Source organism: Dendropsophus ebraccatus, chromosome 8, assembly GCF_027789765.1.
Source record: "Dendropsophus ebraccatus isolate aDenEbr1 chromosome 8, aDenEbr1.pat, whole genome shotgun sequence".
Classification (NCBI taxonomy): domain Eukaryota; kingdom Metazoa; phylum Chordata; class Amphibia; order Anura; family Hylidae; genus Dendropsophus; species Dendropsophus ebraccatus.
The window spans coordinates 91328266-91348078 of NC_091461.1; the positions used below are offsets into that span (position 1 = coordinate 91328266).

At 42.8% G+C, this 19813-nt stretch overlaps 1 protein-coding gene across 1 annotated transcript in view; it reads left to right on the forward strand.

Annotated features, from left to right (window-relative positions):
- The first annotated feature begins 812 nt into the window (after positions 1-812).
- LOC138799566 (oocyte zinc finger protein XlCOF7.1-like) overlaps positions 813-19813 on the forward strand; it is a 32168-nt gene continuing 13167 nt past the window's right edge. The window contains exons 1-5 of the mRNA XM_069980930.1: positions 813-879; positions 1864-1942; positions 2038-2217; positions 2309-2429; positions 4176-7080. Coding sequence (XP_069837031.1) covers positions 1865-1942; positions 2038-2217; positions 2309-2429; positions 4176-6229 — 2433 coding nt within the window. The 5' untranslated portion in view covers positions 813-879; position 1864 and the 3' untranslated portion in view covers positions 6230-7080. The remainder of the gene's footprint in view (positions 880-1863; positions 1943-2037; positions 2218-2308; positions 2430-4175; positions 7081-19813) is intronic.

Here is a 19813-nt window from a genome sequence, read left to right on the forward strand (position 1 = left end):
CTTCTACCAAGTGCAAAGAATTACAACGTCCTTTCACCTTATATACAGGAAATGTGCGGTTAAGACGGAAGTTTCAGTGGAAAACAAAAACATAAGTGAACTAGAGGTACAGGGCGTTAAGCCTCCTGTCTAGAGATGCAAAGAGCGGTCAACCAGGCGTTTTAGCTTTATTTCCACACGTCTGCACCTTTCACAATCTAACTTCTCTAAACATCTTTAAGGTTCAACACTTAACCCATTATATACCTCTTCAGTAACACAGTATATATGTTAATTATATATATTGCCTCTATAAGCTTCTCAATACTTAGGATTGGGCGCAATCACTTAAGTTTCATTAGCGCATAACTATTCTATGAATATATTTTAGTATGATTAACCTATCAAATATACTGGAGATAAGGAAAATGAGTACAGATATAGAATTTCATTTCTAACACTAAGGCTGTATCCATCTTTTCCTAGCAGCCCTATAATGGCAGCATCCAACTTCTGCAGATGCAGGGAATCAAATGCAGAGCATTCGGGTTCAGATAACTTTGCTGCACCAGAACATTTTGACAGGTTTGCTCAACTCTATTCACCAAGCCTCGGAACCTGGAACTTGACTTTGATTATGCATGTAACTGGTCACATGATCACGATGTCATTAAAGGTCCTTGTAACTTCTCCAGCAGTACAGCCTCCAGCCTGGACTCCTCCTATACATGTAACTGATCACATGATCATGATGTCATCAAAGGTCCTTTAGCTTCTCTAGCATCCCAGCCCAGGGACTGACTCCTCCTATGCCTGCCTGTTACTGATCACATGATCATGACATCATCAGTGGCTTTGTAGTTCAGGAAGTTTTTGCAACTAATTCCTCTGTGGGTGAAGGTATGTTATTATTAATGGTTTTTATTTATTAGGATCTATTAGGTTTTACTAGTAGTGATGAGCAAACCTATAAAATGTTCAGGGACGGCAACATTGTCTGGACTCAAACCCTCTGCATTTTATTCCCCACGGCTGAAGAAGATGGATGCAGCAATAGGGCTGCCATTAAAACATAGGCTTTTAAAAGCCATTTAAATGCAGCTGTCTGAATTGACTGCAGCATCTAGATGGTTAATTAGCAGGCATGGCCGATTCTGCCGTGCCGGCTAATAGCTGCGGTCCCCGACTGCTGATAGCAGTCAGAAGTGGTGTAGTACAGAGAGGGCTCAACTCATGAGCCCTATCTGTACCCCCTTAGCAATGCTATGGCATAGAGGTATGTTATGGGCCATCTAAAGGTTAAAAGAAAGCAGCTGTTTTTCTAATCCCAGATAACACCCTGTTTAAGGGCTTGTCCATGTAATACAATCAATAAAACATCAGTACAATCTATTAAAGTTCCACCATGCCATACGTCGCCATAGCTTTTCACTGGTGATGAAAGGTGAATGTGTGTGTGGCAAAGAATGTGACAAATGTGTTCAACTAGTTCTCTTCAATTGTTTCTCAATATTTCTGTTACTTGCAGTTTTTGTGTGACTGACATTGGCTCATTTTCCTTATATTCAGATTCCTACAATATAGGATCCTCTCTTCTATATCGTCATAAGATAATTTTCCTTAGGAATGACCGAATCTAAAGTATTAGGAAAGCACTTTGCTACAATCGGCTGTCAGCTTGTCAGCCGGCTGCCTTTGATCTCCGCTCCTGGTGCCTGGCAAATCTGAATGCTGTCCTAGGACTGCATCCAGCTTTTCCAGGCACCCGGAGCGGAGTTCAAGGGCAGCCGGCTGACAAGCTGACAGCCGATTGTAGCAAAGCGCTTCACTAATACTTTAGATTCGCTCATCTCTAATTTACTTCCACCATTTTGTTCAAAAAAGGATGCATAAGGAAAAGAACAAGATGGCAGACGGTATATTAAATCTCACCCTAGAGATAATCTTCTGGCTTACTGGAGAGGTAAGATATCCTGAGAATGATGCCATATTACATGTGTATGAATGAAGAGATGAGGGGGTCTGTAAATGTATTTGAATGTATCTCTGTATAAAAAGGATTACAAAGTGGTGAAGAAGGCCTCTAGTGAGCGCTGCCAGGAGCCTGTGTCCGAAGGATCGGAAAGAACGCTGAGCCAAATGACAGAGACTTCACCTCAATTCCTGATACAGGAGGAAATAAATGAACAGAAGATCCTAGAACTCACCAACAAGATCCTAGAACTGCTGACTGGAGAGGTGAGCGCTGCTGCTGGGAATGCTGGGACATTATACTGTAATATTAATGGTGTTATGTGTCTGGATGATGACTATTATTATTATGTGTCAGGTTCCTGTTAGGTATCAGGATGTCACTATTCATTTTTCCATGGAGGAGTGGGAGTATATAGAAGGACACAAATATCTGTATAAAGACCTCATGAAGATCCAACAGCCCCAAACTGTATCAGGTAATACACAACTAAATATATAAACCTGTAATGTGGCGTAGATACTATAGAGGCAGGGCAGACAGCTGCTATGGGGCCCTTGCAGGCCCTTGGGGAAGGTAAGAGCCCTTCTGTGTCCTTCTGCTTAACCCTTATGTACTGCAGTGTATAGGTGACCCACTGTTCACTTACTTGCTGCAACATAAAAAAGGGTTAATAGGCAGAGGAAAAGAAGATCTCTGCTTCACTGCTCTGATAATCTCTGAACTCTGTTCTCCGGCTGCTGAAATCAAGTAGGAAAATGTGCGGAGCTCCATGCAGAGATCAGAGGTTATCAGTGCAGGAGCAGTGAAGCAGAGATCTCCTTGTCTTTCTTTTTAACACTTTTGTGTTGCAGCATGTAAGAGAACATTAGGTCACTTACACACAGCAGTACATAAGGGGTTAAGCCGAAGGTGGTCTGCTCCTGTACCCATGTATTTAACTATAAGGGCTCCTAATGGGCCCTTATAATTAAATACAGTGGACTGACAGAGCAAGCAGCCATTGGCTCTCTGCTCTGCCAGTCAGTCTTGTGGCTGCAGGCAGGATTCTGCCTCTGGCCACAAGAGATTTTTTTTTGTCACATCACAGAGAGAGCCTATATTTTATAATATATATGCAGTTCTTAGTGATGTGCGTAGGGGAGGGGGGGCTCCGTACAGTTTTTTGCTATGGGGCCCCATAAATCCTAGCGACGCCCCTGCTGCCACCCTGGCACATAAGGTCTATTGCATTGTCTAACACTGTAGGAGAACAGGAATAGTAAAAGAGTATTAGTGGGTCTCCAAAGCGTTGGCTGATCTCTGGCACCTATACATGGGCCGATTATTGGCTCAATAAGCATTCCTAGGAACACTTGTTAGCAATTATCGACACATTTGAAAGGGCCTTAAAGGGGTTATCCGGGTAACAAAAACAATATTCTAAAAAATCCCCCTTCCCAATACCACCCTACATGTAATAGACATGTATAACCTAACTTGCACCCTTTCCCTGTTTTTTTCCTCATTTTTATCCCCTCTAGATGTCTAAAATCCTCTACTATGGGTCCACTATGACCACGCTCAGCTCCCTCTTCCCCCTCCCTCACAGGACATGTGATCTCTTCTATCGGGGGGCTGAGTTAGCTGTCTATTGACTTGGTAACTCGACCCCCAGGAGACATTATCTGCATCATCTCCAATGCACCTGTGCTGCTTCCATAGACTTACATGTGTCCCGGAGCCTAGCTTTCTGTAATATGAAAAGTTATAGTTCTATCTGTGTTTGCTGTCAGTGAATGTAGGCATATGCACCTGTCTTTGCGTCACAGCTTTGTATATTGTAAGTGTTATAGATGTTCTTAAGAGTCTGGATGGAGCTAGAATGCTTTCATTCACAGTCAGCAAGCAGAGATCTAAACCTACAAAAACAGATGCCTTTTATGCAGCACATAGGTAGCCATGAACAGGTCAAAAGGGGGCAACGGACCCCTCAGTCTGAAGATAGGTGCTGGTCCCAGATGGGTATGCACCCTCACTCAGGGCCCTATTACACAGAGCGATTATTTGCGAAATTAGTTCGATTGGGACAGATATATATATATATATATATATATATATGAAAGCTGAAGGACTAATCATTTGCTGATCGTTGTCTTTTAACATGTATAAAGATAATAAGTTCTTGAAACAATAATGAAGGTTACGGTAAACATAAATGAAAATCTGTTTTATTTTTTGGCAGATTGCATGACCAGGAACTCAGGGAAAGATTGTACTGCTCAACATACAAATGAAGACCATGCCAATAAATCAGATATAGACTCCACTCAATACAGCAAAGGCCCATCATCTAATTTATTTAAAAAGGTGCAATCCTCTGATTCATCATTGACTGTTAAAAAGAAAGAGAATTACAGAAGAGGTGTTAAGCATCGAAGAGCCCATAAAGAGAAGTCCTTTTCATGTTCAGAATGTAACAAATGTTTTTCCTTCAAATCAGCTCTTGTTGTACATGAACGAATTCACACAGGGGAAAAACCATTTTCCTGTTCAGAATGTGGGAAACTTTATAAATATAAACACCAACTTGTTGCACATCAAAGAAGCCACACAGGAGAGACACCATTTTCATGCCCAGAATGTGAGAAATGTTTTGCTCAGAAATCATTCCTTCTTGTACATCAAAAAACACACAAAAGAGAGACTAAATATTCGTGCACCGAATGTGATAAATGTTTTAAGCGTAAATTACTACTTGTTGTTCATCAGAGGACTCATACAGGAGAGAAGCCATTTTCTTGTACTGAATGTGGGAAATCCTTTATCCACAAACAATATCTTATTGAACATCAGAAACGTCATAAACCGACAAAGCCATTTTCATGTTCAGAATGTGGCAAATGCTTTGCCTTCAAATCAATTCTTAAGGTACATGAAACAACTCACACAGAGGAAAAGCCATTTTCATGTTCAGAATGTGGCAAAAGATTTAATCAGAAAACACATCTTGAAAAACATCATAGAGTTCACACAGGGGTGAAGCCATATGTATGTAATATATGTGGAAAAGGTTGTTCTCAGAAGTGTGATCTTGTTAAACATCAGATGACTCACACAGGGGAGAAGCCATTTTCCTGTCAAGAATGCGGGCAGTGTTTCTCACGGAAAGCAACTCTTATTAAACATCAGAACATTCACAAGAATTCATTATTTCCTTATCCAGAATGCGGAAGTTCTTTCTCAAATGAAGCACCTCTTATTGCACATCAGAAAACTTACAAAATAAAAAAAACATTTTCATGTTCAGAATGTGGGAAATGTTTCTTGACTAAACAAAATCTTGTTAATCATGAAAAAACTCACACAGGGGAAAAGCCATTTTCATGTTCAGAATGTGGGAAATGTTTCCCGAGTAAAGGAGCTCTTGTTAAACATGAAAAAACTCACACAGGGGAAAAGCCATTTCCATGTTTAGAATGTGGAAAATGTTTCTCGTGTAAAGAAACGCTTGTTAAACATGAAAAAACTCACACAAGGGAAAAGATATTTTCATGTTCCGAATGTGGCAAAAGTTTTAATCAGAAACAAAATCTTGAAAGACATCATAGAATTCACACAGGTGTGAAGCCATATTTATGTAATATATGCGGAAAAGGTTGTTCTCAGAAAGCTGATCTTGTCAAACATCAGATGACTCACACAGGGCAGAAGCCATTTTCCTGTCAAGAATGCGGGCAGTGTTTCTCACAGAAAACAACTCTTATTACACATCAGAACATTCACAATAATTCATCATTTCCATCTCCAGAATGTGGAAATTCTTTCTCAAAGGAAGCGCCTCTTATTGCACATCAGAAAACTTACAAAGTGGAAAATACATTTTCATGTTCAGCATGTGGGAAATGTTTCTCAAGTAAAGAAACGCTTGCTAAACATGAAAAAACTCACACAGGGAAAAGGCCATTTTCATGTTCAGAATGTGGGAAATGTTTCTTGAGTAAAGGAACTCTTGTTAAACATGAAAAAACTCACACAGGAGAAAAGCCATTTTCATGTTCCGAATGTGGCAAAAGTTTTAATCAGAAACCAAATCTTGAAAGACATCATAGAATTCACACAGGGGTGAAGCCATATGTATGTAATATATGTGGAAAAGGTTGTTCTCAGAAATCTGATCTTGTCAAACATCAGATGACGCACACAGGGGAGAAGCCATTTTCCTGTCAAGAATGCGGGCAGTGTTTCTCACGGAAAACAACGCTTATTAAACATCAGAACGTTCACAAGAATTCGTAATTACCATATGCAGAATGTGGAAATTCTTTCTCAAATGCACATCAGAAAACTTATAAAGTGTAAAAAACATTTCCATGTTCAGAATGTGGGAAATGTTTCTCAAGTAAAGCAACTCTCGTTAAACATGAAGAAACTCACACAGAGGAAAAAACATTTTCGTGCTCCATGTGTAAGAAGGTTTTAAACCAAAAGTCGGCTGTAATTTTACATGAAAAAACTCATGAGAAAATATATTCATGTGCAGGATGTGGGAAACGTTCTACTCGCAAATCACTTCTCCTTAATCATCAAGCAACTTGCACTAAGAAGTAGCTCAGATCTTGTTGTCCTTCAATGTAATAATGAAGAATGTTCGATTTGGGGATAATGTAATGGTGGTACTGCCCCACGCTGCACACTTTTTAACCCCGGTAAATCCATACCATGCAGGTTTGGTGAATAATCTATAGGAGAAAAGAGATTTCGGTCTCCAGCTTCTTAAAAAAAATTCAAAATTTTATTGAAGCATCATCATCTAAAAAATCTGAAGTTAAAAACACGCCGACGCGTTGCGAGGTAGACACCTCTTAATCATGGCAAAGAAGATATGGTTACATTCAAGTATAAAGCCAACCTTCTAAATCCTCACAGGCTCGGAATCGGAAATACTATGCTGGCCAGGATCCTCCAAATACACGCTCCAAGAGTGGAGATAGAATGGAGCTTCCACCAAAAAACGATCAAGGCCCCGCCGGGCGGGCAGGAAACACTGCTCGGGGAGGAGGAAGGGGCAATCGGAGGAGGTAAACTCGGCAGACAGCTTAGACGTCTACAACCTTTCGGCTTGCCATCTGTCCTCGGACCAAATTAAGGTACTGTCTAAAGGTTTAACTTTTGTCCCATCAAGAAACTTTGATCTGTATAACACGTTGCAGGACATTAACCGCTTCATGCGGGCACTTACTGTCAAGAGACATTTTTTGGTTGAGCCAACCGAGATTGAGTCAGAGTCTAACGACTCAACACTAACATCTGATAATATTAAAAATGACTTAAATGTGGTTGGTATTGATAAGGTGCCCCTGAATTTGGTTTTCTCTGAACAAGTGTTGGTACATTTATTGCAGGATTTACAAAGTAACAACTTATGTGATACAGGTTTGATACACAGTACATCCAACAGAATGAACATTCCTAACCCAGGCTTTTACCCTATTAACTCTAGAGTTCCCATTATGGACACGTTCCAACATAAGGTAGAGGCTGAACTTACACTCTTGAGCAATGGGTTAAAAATGGATTCTACTAGGGACAACCTGAATATTGTGGAAAAGATAGCCCTAAAAGAATTACATGAGAATCCCAATATAGTTATACGTAAGTCTGACAAAGGGGGCTCAGTGGTGGTCCTGGATAAGACTTTGTACATACGGGAGGTTTTGGGCATTCTGAAGGATACCGTCACATACAGAGAATTACGTAATGACCCCACCAACTGGGTTAGAGAATCACTCATAGATATCCTGGACACGGGGGTTGAGCTGGGCGTCATTGACGTTAAACAACGGGACTACCTACTACCTGATTTTCCGGTGGTCCCCGTGTTTCACGCCTTACCAAAGGTACACAAAAATGTTTTTCCCCCACCCCTTCGCCCTATTGTTTCGGGGATAGGGTCATTACAGGAACGGTTATGTGTGTGGTTAGATAACCTACTGCAACCACTTGCGAAAAGAACAATAGGATACATAAGGGACAGTAAAAGTCTTGTAGCTAACATTGAGTCCTTACCACGTTTTCCAGGGGGTAAATGGCTGTCATGTGATGTGGTGGCCTTGTATCCAAGTATACCTCATGATAAGGCCCTACAAGTCCTGAAATTCCACCTTCGAAAGTATAGCAACTATAATTTGATGTTACAAGATTACATTTTGAGAGTCACTAAGTTTTTGCTATCCAATAATTTTTTTCAATTTCTGGACATTTTTTATTTACAGTTGGTAGGCTGTCCGATGGGAGCTAGCTTCTCCCCATCTTTGGCGAACATCTACATGGCATACTGGGAGGAGGTCGTCCTGTACAGCACCCACAACCCATATTTGGGGGCCATTGGGTGGTACGGTAGGTACATTGACGACCTCCTCCTGGTATGGCTCGGTACAGAAACTCAGGCACATGACTTTTTACAATACATCAATGCTAACACACTTAATTTGAAATTCACTGGAATCTATTTCTTTTTTAGATCTATCTTTGAGTTGGGTGGATGGCACCATTCACACTAGTTTGTACCGTAAACCCAGTGCGGGCAATGGCCTACTGCACGCCAAAAGCAGTCATCCCCCACATGTGACACGGAACCTCCCAATAGGAGAATTTATTAGAATACGCCGTAATTGCTCAGATTTTGACAGCTACAACCAGAATGTACAGGAGTTGACAGTGAGGCTAGTAGCCAGAGGATATAGAAGAGAAATAATTGACCGGGCTAAATTAATAGCTGAAAAAGAAAATAGATCATATCATCTGATGGACAGGGTTAAAAATAATACAGGGGTTAAAACTAAAACTAACACGGGACAAAATAAGAAATTTAACAATAATTCCAACAAAAACAACAAAAACCCTTTTCTGACATTTTCAACCATGTATAGCCCCCAATACAAGGATGTGTGTAACATTATACGCAAATACTTACCCATGCTATACCAAGATCATAAGTGTGAACGAATACTTACTTCGGGGGTCAGATGTGTAGCACGTAGAGGTAGGACGATCGGTAATTTATTATCCCCAAGCGTTCTGAATTTTGAGAATAAATGTAACAGAACATAATTGGCTTTCAACTACCGTTTTTTTCAGATGCGCACAGCCGCGATGCGGTATGTGTGCGTTAGTCACTAAACAATCAGTTAACACATCATATAGTACGGGGGTAAGTTACTCTATAAAGTCACTCTTGAATTGTTCAACTACCTATACTGTTTATATTGTCCAATCTACTGAATGTAGATTACAGTATATAGGTTCGAGTGTGAGAAAATTAAAAACCCGCATAGGTGAGCACTTGGGAGATATTAGGAGAGGCAGTTCCGATAATCCACGTAGTTCCGTTTCGGGTTTCTCAAGACATTTCATAGAATGCCATAATAGCAGTATAGCCACCCTACGGGTGAGTGCCCTGGAAAGAGTGAACAAACCTAAAAGGGGTGGTGACTGGGAAAGTCTGCTTAGAAAACGTGAGGCTTTTTGGATCTTAAAATTTAATACCAGATTTCCACATGGTCTAAATTACAGGAATGATTTACTATATATATACTGATCCAGTCCACGCTTTTGTTTTCCTTTCTGATGTAAGCAGGTCATGTGGTTCCCTCTGATCAGGTGTTACCCACGGAGGTGGGGTTTTATCCCCCAGAGGGCGTCACATCATGCACAAGGTATTTATACTTGAATGTAACCATATCATCTTTGCCATGATTAAGAGGTGTCTACCTCGCAACGCGTCGGCGTGTTTTTAACTTCAGATTTTTTAGATGATGATGCTTCAATAAAATTTTGAATTTTTTTAAGAAGCTGGAGACCGAAATCTCTTTTCTCCTATAATTCACACGGGACACGGCCCGCAGTATAGGTCTCTCGTGCTTCTAATTCCGGAGAGCCTCAATATAACTATCACTGAGGTATGGTGAGCTGATACAATCATGTTGCAGTGTTCCTTCTTGGTGAATAATCTGCTTGTATTGGAAATATACAAGAATCCCATACCTACCCTAAACCGTGCTAATCGGTGGTGATACTCTATACTAGCATCATTGCTCAGCGATGAGAGCCATGATGCCAGTAGTACAGCCATCACTGAGGTCACAGAACAAATGTAATGGAGAGGCAAGTAAAGGGGTTTATTACATTTGAGGCTCTTTATTTTATTATTTGGATTTTTAAAATTTAAAAAGAGAACATTCTTTCTAGTATATTTTAGATTTTTTTTTTATGCAATACTTTAGATTTTTTTTATCCTCTATATGTTTGGCTTTAAATTAAAAGAAGGGAGACAGGGGGCGCTTCCTCGTGTAGTGAAAAGTGGCCAGGTGGATGGAAAGGAGGTCTGACAGGGATCCACTCACCTGAGTAGGTTGTGCGAATATTAGGCACAACTCTAAATGCAGCATGAAGGGGTGTACTCCGCAGCTATACTGGGGGACATCACCACCGACGGTGGGAGAAACAAATGTAGAAGTATAGTCAACCGACTACAGGACCGAAGACCAAATCCACACCAGAATACGATGAGCGCAGGAGTATACACAATTTGCACACAGCGGTGCAGCCAAAAGTCATCCAAGAGTAGATGGCGTAGTAGGTAAATGTTCTTTTATTGCAACGCGTTTCGGCCCTATATTATCTAACATGGGCCTTTATAAAGCATACAAAGCAGACACTGCATGAGGTATATATAGGCACAATTTGATGACATCATGTGGGCATTCCGGGTCAGTGACCTCAGGAATGCCCACATGATGTCATCAAATTGTGCCTATATATACCTCATGCAGTGTCTGCTTTGTATGCTTGATAAAGGCCCATGTTAGATAATATAGGGCCGAAACGCGTTGCAATAAAAGAACATTTACCTACTACGCCATCTACTCTTGGATGACTTTTGGCTGCACCGCTGTGTGCAAATTGTGTATACTCCTGCGCTCATCGTATTCTGGTGTGGATTTGGTCTTCGGTCCTGTAGTCGGTTGACTATACTTCTACATTGGCTTTAAATTACATACATGTAAAAAAGGTGTTTTATGTAGGTACTGTATGGAACTTAAAGGGGAATGCTGATAAAAATGTAATTCTTTCAGATCAACTGGTAGCAGAAAGTTATATAGATTTGTAATTTACTTCTATTTAAAGCGAATGTACCATCGCTTTAAGTGTTGCATATGTCCTCTTTTTGAACCACGGCCAGTTCCCACGCATGGCTCTGGTCTATTACCGGGCATCGTCCGGGGCTGAAGCACTGGAGATGGGCCGGCCCACCCCCTCTGTGACGTGGCTTCTTTAGAATCAGTGGAGCCGCATCACAGGGGGACGGGGGTTTCCTCAGACTGTGGGTTTGCCAGCCCGCCTCCAGTGCTTCAGCACCACTGCCCGGGAATAGAACGGCTCCGTACACGGCGCTGGCTTCCCCGGGCTGGCGCCATTCTATCCCTGCGCAAAACTTAAAGCGAATGTACTGATGGTGCATTCACTTTAAGCTCAGGGCACACCATACCCTCTCCCCCCCCTTCTTTCTACCTTTCACCACGGCACTGGCGCCATTCTTTTGATATGCAACACTTAAAACGATGGTACATTCGTTTTAAAAATCTGAAATCTTCCAGGGCTTATCAGCCGCTGTATGCCCTGCAGGAAGTGTGTATTTTTTCCAGTCTGACACAGTGCTCTCTGCTGCCACCTCTGTCCGTGACAGAAACTGCCCAAAGCAGAAAAGGTTTTTGTATGGAGATTTGCTACCGCTCTGACACCCTTAGTGGCATAATAAAATAAAAAATCCTTGCGGTAGACAAATGATGGACGCTAAGAGCTGCAGGAATGATGCAGGGATTGTTCATGTGGTTGAGCCTTGTCAGATCTGTAAGATTGGTGCTTGCTAACAGTAAGCATTGGGCTAGGTAATAGGATATGGGGCGTATAAAAGCATATACGTTGGTTGACATTCTAGGGGTCAGATCCAAGTGTGCATCAATAGTTCTATCTACAGGCAAAGTAACAGAAGATTTATCAATTTATGTGAAAGAAAAACTGTTGTGATTCGTTCCATTTCAACCAATCACAGCACAGCATACAGTTCTGGTAAGACGAAACCTGAGCTGTGATTGGTCGCTGTGGGCAAAATGACACCAGTTTTTGTTTCACACAGATTGATACATCTGGGCCCAGATATTATAGGTGCCTGGGTCTTTACTGTTATTTCTCTCTTCTATTTTTTAACACTTGGTATGCAATCTTTTTCAGTCTTCCTGTGTGGGTTTTTTTTTATAATAAAGCTTTAAAAGTTGATATATTTGGTCCTCTTTTTTTTATAAACCCCTTCATGACCGAAGGTCTTTGATACAAGGATGTCCAGGTCACATTGAAGCGATGTTCCTCCCCGCCTTCTAAGAGCCATAATACTTTTAGTTTTTATTGGTATCATATAATTGAAAAAATAAAAATACATTATAGATCACTTTTTATTACTTGGTTTCTGATACTCTTTTCATTTACGCAGTTCACCATGCAGGAACAATGGGGGAGATTTATCAAACATGGTGCAAAGTGGAACTGGCTCAGTTGCCCCTAGCAACCAATCAGATTCCACTTTTCTTTCCTCACAGACTCTTTGGAAAATGAAAGGTGGAATCTGATTGGTTGCTAGGGGCAACTGAGCCAGTTTCACTTTACACCATGTCCGATAAATCTCCCCCAATATTTCTATATTTTAATAGATAGAACAATTCCGCACACTATGATATATAATTTTTTGTTTGTGTGTGTGTGTTATTTATTTATTTTTTACATATTTTTATTTGTATAATGGGAAAAGAGGTATTCAACTTTCATTGAGGGAGGGTTTTCTGAAAATATTAAATTTTTTTTTTTTTTTTTTTACACTTTATTAGTGTTGATCAGTATTAGCGGCAGTCTACACATCGGGGGACATTTACAAACGCTCCAACAGGGGCGTACGCCAGGGAGATGGCGCAAATTCGCCCCTTCTCCCCGGCATACGGCTGCCGGGGGAGCTAAGGTGGGCGTGGCAAGGCGGAGAGAAGCCGTGGCCTTCTCCTGCGCCACATTTATCATGATTAACGCCTGCTCGCAGCAGGTGTAGTTTTGGTAAAGTGGGCACAGGTTCGGGCGCCCGGCTGGCCGGATTCACTAAGAGGCATGCACCTTGGATTCATCCCCCATGGAAAAGTGGGGGGGGCCTTATTTAATTTATAAATCCCCCCCATAGAGTCTGCCTAATGACAGGATGGAGGTAAGTATTATACCCCCTGCCTGACTGGGAAAAAGATTGGAACCCTCGCAGCCTTATCCTGTCACTGACTTCCTTAAACGTGGTAATCGCTATAGATTGTGCCGTTTGAGGGGTTAATGACAGCAGAATGATCGTGGTAGCCAACTGGAGGGAAAAAATACAGTGTTCACACAATGAGATGACTGTCAAAAAGATGTCCCTCTTCTAATAAACAAAGGCCGCAAATAATGTTCATGAACATTATGTGCAGCCTTTATTACAAATACTCTAGCCATTATTTCATCTAAAAAGACATTGTGGTAACAAGTTGGACAAAAAGAATATCTCTCTTCCCAGAATTCTTACTAGAGCATGAATGGCTTCTAAGTCTCCAGATCTGTATCTGTATCCTGTATCTGAGCTCTACAGGCAGTCCTTTCCATTGGTCAATTCTTTACATTGATTGTGACACCTTCTATAGACTCTATAAAGGGCCCTTTACACAGGCCGATTATCGGCCAAGAGAATTGCTAGAAAAACTCCTTCGGCCTGTTTAAAAATGACAGCAATCAGCTGAGGAGCGGCAAATTCCCAATCATCCACTGCTTGTGTCTTTAGAGCAGGCTTCAAACTTTGTTAACGGTCACACATCTTCCTGTGTAAACGGGATGTGCGGCCGATAGTGATTAAGGGAAACTGTCAGCACAGATATGTATATATCCGTGCTGTCAGTTTCCAGATCACAAGCAGTGTATACTTACCATCAGTGCTGCTTGTTATCTGGCATCTGTTCTTGTCCTCTGGCTACTGCTGTATCTTCAGGCTGCCGCCTCCTCCAGAATGATTTACGCCGTATGAGGCAGGAGAGCAGCACTGTTGGATGCCAGATCACAGCAGCAGAGCAGGAGATAAGTATGCATTGCTTGTGATCTGCAAAACAAGAGTCCGTGGAGTCTCGGTTGCGAGTCTCAAAACACGGGATAGCCAGATATCTCTAGCCTGTTGCCACGGGGTGCCTCAGTGATGGGAAGAGCACCACACCACCCTGATAAATAGCCCCTTAAGTCCCACTCGGTTGCGAGTATTGGAACACAAACAGGGAAATACCAGGGTGGCCCCTTTTTGTCAATGTCTAACTCAAGGTGCGAGTATTGCGATCATGACAAGGGCTTGCCAAGGCAGGCTTCCATCCACAGACAGCCGTTTCGGGGTATTTGCCCCTCGTCAGTGTGGGGTAGGATTCTGGCTAGTTTGGGCAATAACAAATCAACCAACAAAACACAGTAATCACTGAACTCAAGGAGAACAGTGATAAAAAAAACTCCAATGAAGTAATCAAGAGTCTCCACTGATGCCCCCAAAAATTTAAATATGCAAAACAAGAGTCCGTGGAGCCTCGGTTGCGAGTCTCAAAACACAGGATAGCCAGATATCTCTAGCCTGTTGCCACGGGGTGCCTCCATGATGGGGAGAGCACCACACCACCCTGATAAATAACCCCTTAAGTCCCACTCGGTTGCGAGTATTGGAACATAAATAGGGAAATGCTTGTGATCTGGAAACAGACAGCCTGGGTATATACATATCTGTGCTGTCAGTTTCCATGGTTGCACGAATGATACAAGGAACATTCATGCAGCCCAGTTGCTCAATTCATGCCGCATAAAGGCACATGTTGATAACAAATCTTTAAATGTAAAAGGACCCTAAGTCCTGTCCCAATCAGCTGAATTTATGACAGGTAACTCCAATCAAGGTCTAAAGGTCCGCTCTATTCTCCCTTTGTCATTTTGGGGTACTGAGTGCTGAATGATGGGGAGTGCATAAGCCTGGTAAAGCATTCAGCGATAACTTATATGACATTTATTATCTAAATGAAAGGGAACCTGTCCCTGATTTCCACAGGCAGCTTGGAACTTCGATGAAAGTAAACTCTATCATGATTTAGCATCTTACAAATCGCAGTGACGGTGTTTGCAAAGCTGAAACAAGTAACATAAACCTCGCATATACGTGATCTCACGAGGAGGGCTAGGTTCACACTGCTTTTTTGTTTCCATAAAACATACGTTTTATACCCTTGAAAAGGAAACAAATGTGCACGTTAATGGCTGCTGCTATATGACATACAGCAGAATCAATTTCCCATTGATTTACTTATACTTTTCTTAAATACAAGTGTGGTTGACCAATTTTTTGTACGTCAAAATTATAAATTCACCCCCTCCCCCCATATAGTGTACCTAGTGCAAGCAGCATTGTTTACAATGGAGTAGTGTAATATTATAATATTATAATGTAATATATAATATTATATATTACTCATTGTAAACAATGCAATCAACTGCGCTGCTGGAAGAAAACTGTATCCGGCATGTGCTTGCATGGGGAGCGTGGTGACAGGTTTTTTTTCACAGCGTATCTTGATGGCCGTTGATTTTTAAAGTTACCCTTAAAGGGGAACTCCGGGTAGAGGAAAAAAAAATGAAACTTCTGCAGAAGCATATAACAATACTTACCTATCTATCCCAGTTTTGAAACTATCAAAAATCTATTTGTTTTGGCGGGTTTTGTTCTGTTTTGTGTTTCTGTATTTCCTGGTTGAGCAGATGTACTTAGTACTACAGGTTCCAGAATGCAATGCTTTCCCTCAGCTGTTCCATCACAGCCCCCCAACCTGCCCAGTCCCCGCCCAAAGCTGTTGCAGAACATCTAGGCTGTGTTCACACATTGCAGTTTCATTGTGTTACTGAATTATTTGCAGTACTTTTTCATGTCATTGTGGTCCCACCGGCAGAGCGCGCTGTATTCTCTACCTGTAACACCACACAGTACACTGTATTCTCTACCTGTAACACCACACAGTACACTGTATTCTCTACCTGTAACACCACACAGCACGCTGTATTTTCTACCTGTAACACCACACAGCACGCTGTATTCTCCACCTGTAACACCACACAGCACGCTGTATTCTGTACCTGTAACACCACACAGCTCGCTGTATTCTCTACCGGTAACACCACACAGCACACTGTGTTCTCTACCTGTAACACCACACAGCATGCTGTAATCTCTACCTGTAACACCACACAGCACGCTGTATTCTCTACCGGTAACACCACACAGCACGCTGTATTCTCTACCTGTAACACCACACAGCACGCTGTATTCTCTATCTGTAACACTACACAGCACGCTGTATTCTCTACCTGTAACACCACACAGCACACTGTATTCTCTATCTGTAACACCACACAGCACGCTGTATCCTCTACCTGTAACACCACACAGCACACTGTATTCTCTACCTGTAACACCACACAGCATGCTGTATTCTCTACCTGTAACACCACACAGCACTCTGTATTCTCTACCTGTAACACCACACAGCACACTGTATTCTCTATCTGTAACACCACACAGCACGCTGTATTCTCTACCTGTAACACCACACAGCACGCTGTATTCTCTACCTGTAACACCACACAGCATGCTGTATTCTCTACCTGTAACACCACACAGCACACTGTATTCTCTACCTGTAACACCACACAGCACGCTGTATTCTCTACCTGTAACACCACACAGCACACTGTATTCTCTACCTGTAACACCACACAGCACGCTGTATTCTCTACCTGTAACACCACACAGCACACTGTATTCTCTACCTGTAACACTGATATTGGAATAAAGCAAAGAACTTTTCAAATTATTTTTTCCCCTTTCCACACACATATTATGATCAAGTATCTTTTATCTTTGAAGTTGATTCCCACAAAAAGGACTTTATTCGATACTATCTTACATGGGATATACCTCGTTTTTTTGTGCAGGTGGGATTGGCAGTGCCAGCTCTTATCCTCTCTGCCGTTTAGCAATATCTATTTGTGTTACTGCATCATTTTTGTGCAGATACTGCAGTACTGCAATGACACTCCAACATGTGTGAACACAGCCCTAATTTCTCTGTAGACTTTTTCACAATCAGCGAAAGTTGAAACACCTGCTGAGACTAGCAGACACACACAATGTGAGACAGAGGCATGGAATATTTGTCTCCTAAGGGGGGAGAGCAGAAGGAGCAGGAGACAATGTGGATTGACACAGAGGCCATTTTTTTCCACTTCCTGGATTTCTATCAGCTACCAGTGTGGCAGAACCATACAGATACGGTAATACATTGTATAGACACATCTATATAACTTTTAATGTACTTTTAATAGAAATTTTTTTTTCTTATCCGGTGTTCCCCTTTAAAGGGGTATTCTGGTAGAAATTCACTTTTCCTCTATCCACAGGGTAGGGGAAAAGTAGGAGATCGCAGGGGGTCCGACCCCTAAACCTCACGGTGATCTCTGTAACAGACCCCGCCGACTCTGTTATGAATAGAGCCCTGGGTTGGCACGTGACCCGCGGCTCTATTCATTCCTATGGAACGACAGAAAGAGCCAAGTACACCGGAAGAGCGCTGTGCTCTGCTCTTTACCTTCCCTGGCCGGCCCACCCTCCTAATAACTTCTTATCCATCTCTCTGCAGTGGGGAGCGCCGCCCCAATATTCATTAGAAGATGCGGGCTGCATCGGTGCGCTGAGGGTGGTCCCGCCCCCAGGGCATCAAACTGCCTAATTTACATATCTAATAAACTACAAAGATCCTGAAACCGCGCAAGGGACAAAGTAAGAAAATTACCTTCATCCTCAGCTCCCGCCAGCAGGTTAGATGTTTCCCTTTAATCCAGTGCAGATGCTATGGTGGGCTCGCTCACTAGTAGTCTGCATTAGGGCCCTTTTACACAGAAAGATTATCTGACAGATTATCGGCCAAAGATTTGAAGCCAAAGCCAGGAATGGAATTGAAAAGAGGAGAAATCTCAGGCTTTCCTTTATGACATTATCTCTGTTTATAGTCTGTTCCTGGTTTTGGCTTCAAATCTTTGGCAGATAATCTGTCAGATAATCTTTCTGTGTAAAAGGGCCCTTAGTGTTATGCTAAGTTTACACGAGGCGATTATTGGCCCGATCGTACGATTAACGATTTAGAAGTAACGATTTTTTTTTATAACGATCAGCGTTTAGACGGTACGATATATCGTACGGAAAAATCACTTTGCGATCGTGCGCCCGCAGCCCGGCCCGACCGCAGCCCGCCCCCCCGCTCAAGAGCAGCCCCCTACGCCTCCCCGATCGCCACCCCCGCCGCTCCGATCGGCACCCCCACCGCCGCTCCAATCGCCCCCCCGCCGCCGCTCCGATCACCACCACCACCCCCCCGTCGCCGCTCCGATCGCCCCCCCGCACCGATCGCCGCCGCCGCCGCGGCCAAAAGCATACGTTACCTGCTCCGCGCAGCAGGTCTTCCGACATCCCCGGCTCCCCTCTTCAGCGCACTGATTGGCTGAAGAGATGAGCCGGGAATTTCAAACGGCTTCTCTTCAGCCAATCAGTGCTCCTCTTCAGCACTGATTGGCTGAAGGGGAGCCGTTTGAAATTCCCGTCTCATCTCTTCAGCCAATCAATGCAAGGCAGCACTGATTGGCTGAAGGTGAGCCGTTTGAAATTCCCGGCTCCCCTCTTCAGCCAATCAGTGCTGCCTTGCATTGCATTGCATTGGCCGCGGCGGTGGGGGCGATCGGAGCGGCATCGGGGGAGGCGATCGGGGCGGCGGGGGTGTCGATCAGAGCGGCGGGGGTGGCGATCGAGCCGGCGCAGGGGGCTGCGGATGAGCGGGGGGGGGCGGGCTGCAAGCGGGGGTCGGGCTGCGGGCGGCCGGACTATCGGGCGACGACTGTTTACACGGAACGATCGGCGAATTTTTGGCGATCGGCAAACGACGATTTATGAACCTGTTAAAAGATCAAAATGAACGATTTTTCGATCGTTCGCCGCGTTTACACGTACGATTATCGTTCGAATTCGATCGTTATTGCAAAAATTCGCCCGATAATCGCTCTGTGTAAACCCAGCATTATGGTGCGTTTACACAGACAGATTTATCTGACAGATCTTTGAAGCCAAAGCAAGGAATGGATTTGAAAAGAGGAAAGATCTCAGGTTTTTCTTTATGACCTGTTACCTGTTTATAGTCTGTTCCTGGCTTTGGCTTCTGCAGCCATGAGGAATCAAAGGCCGAGCGTTTGGGTCTGGGTAATGTTGCCAAATTCAAACATTTTGACACATCCTCTCAACACTAGTCTGCATGGGACAGCTGCAGAACATTGTCCTTACTGGTCACATGCAGTACTACTGGCGTCCCCCTCACTGATGGGAACCACCAGGCCAGTATTATGGACTACTAGTCCATTGGATCTGCACTGCATTGCTGTAGGTAAGTATAAGTTTTGAGTATAAAGGGACACTCTGGCAAAACTTTTTTTTCCAAATCAACTGGCTTCAGAAAATTTTATATAAATTTGTAAATGACTTCTATTTACAACTCTTAAGTCTTCCAGTACTTATCAGCTGCTGCATGTCCTGCGTGAAATCTGACAGAGTCCAGTCTGACACAGTGCTCTCTGCTTCTCCCCCCCCCCCCATTTACAAATCTATATAACTTTGTAAAAAGTTTATTTGAAAGAAAAAAAAATCATGGAGTACCT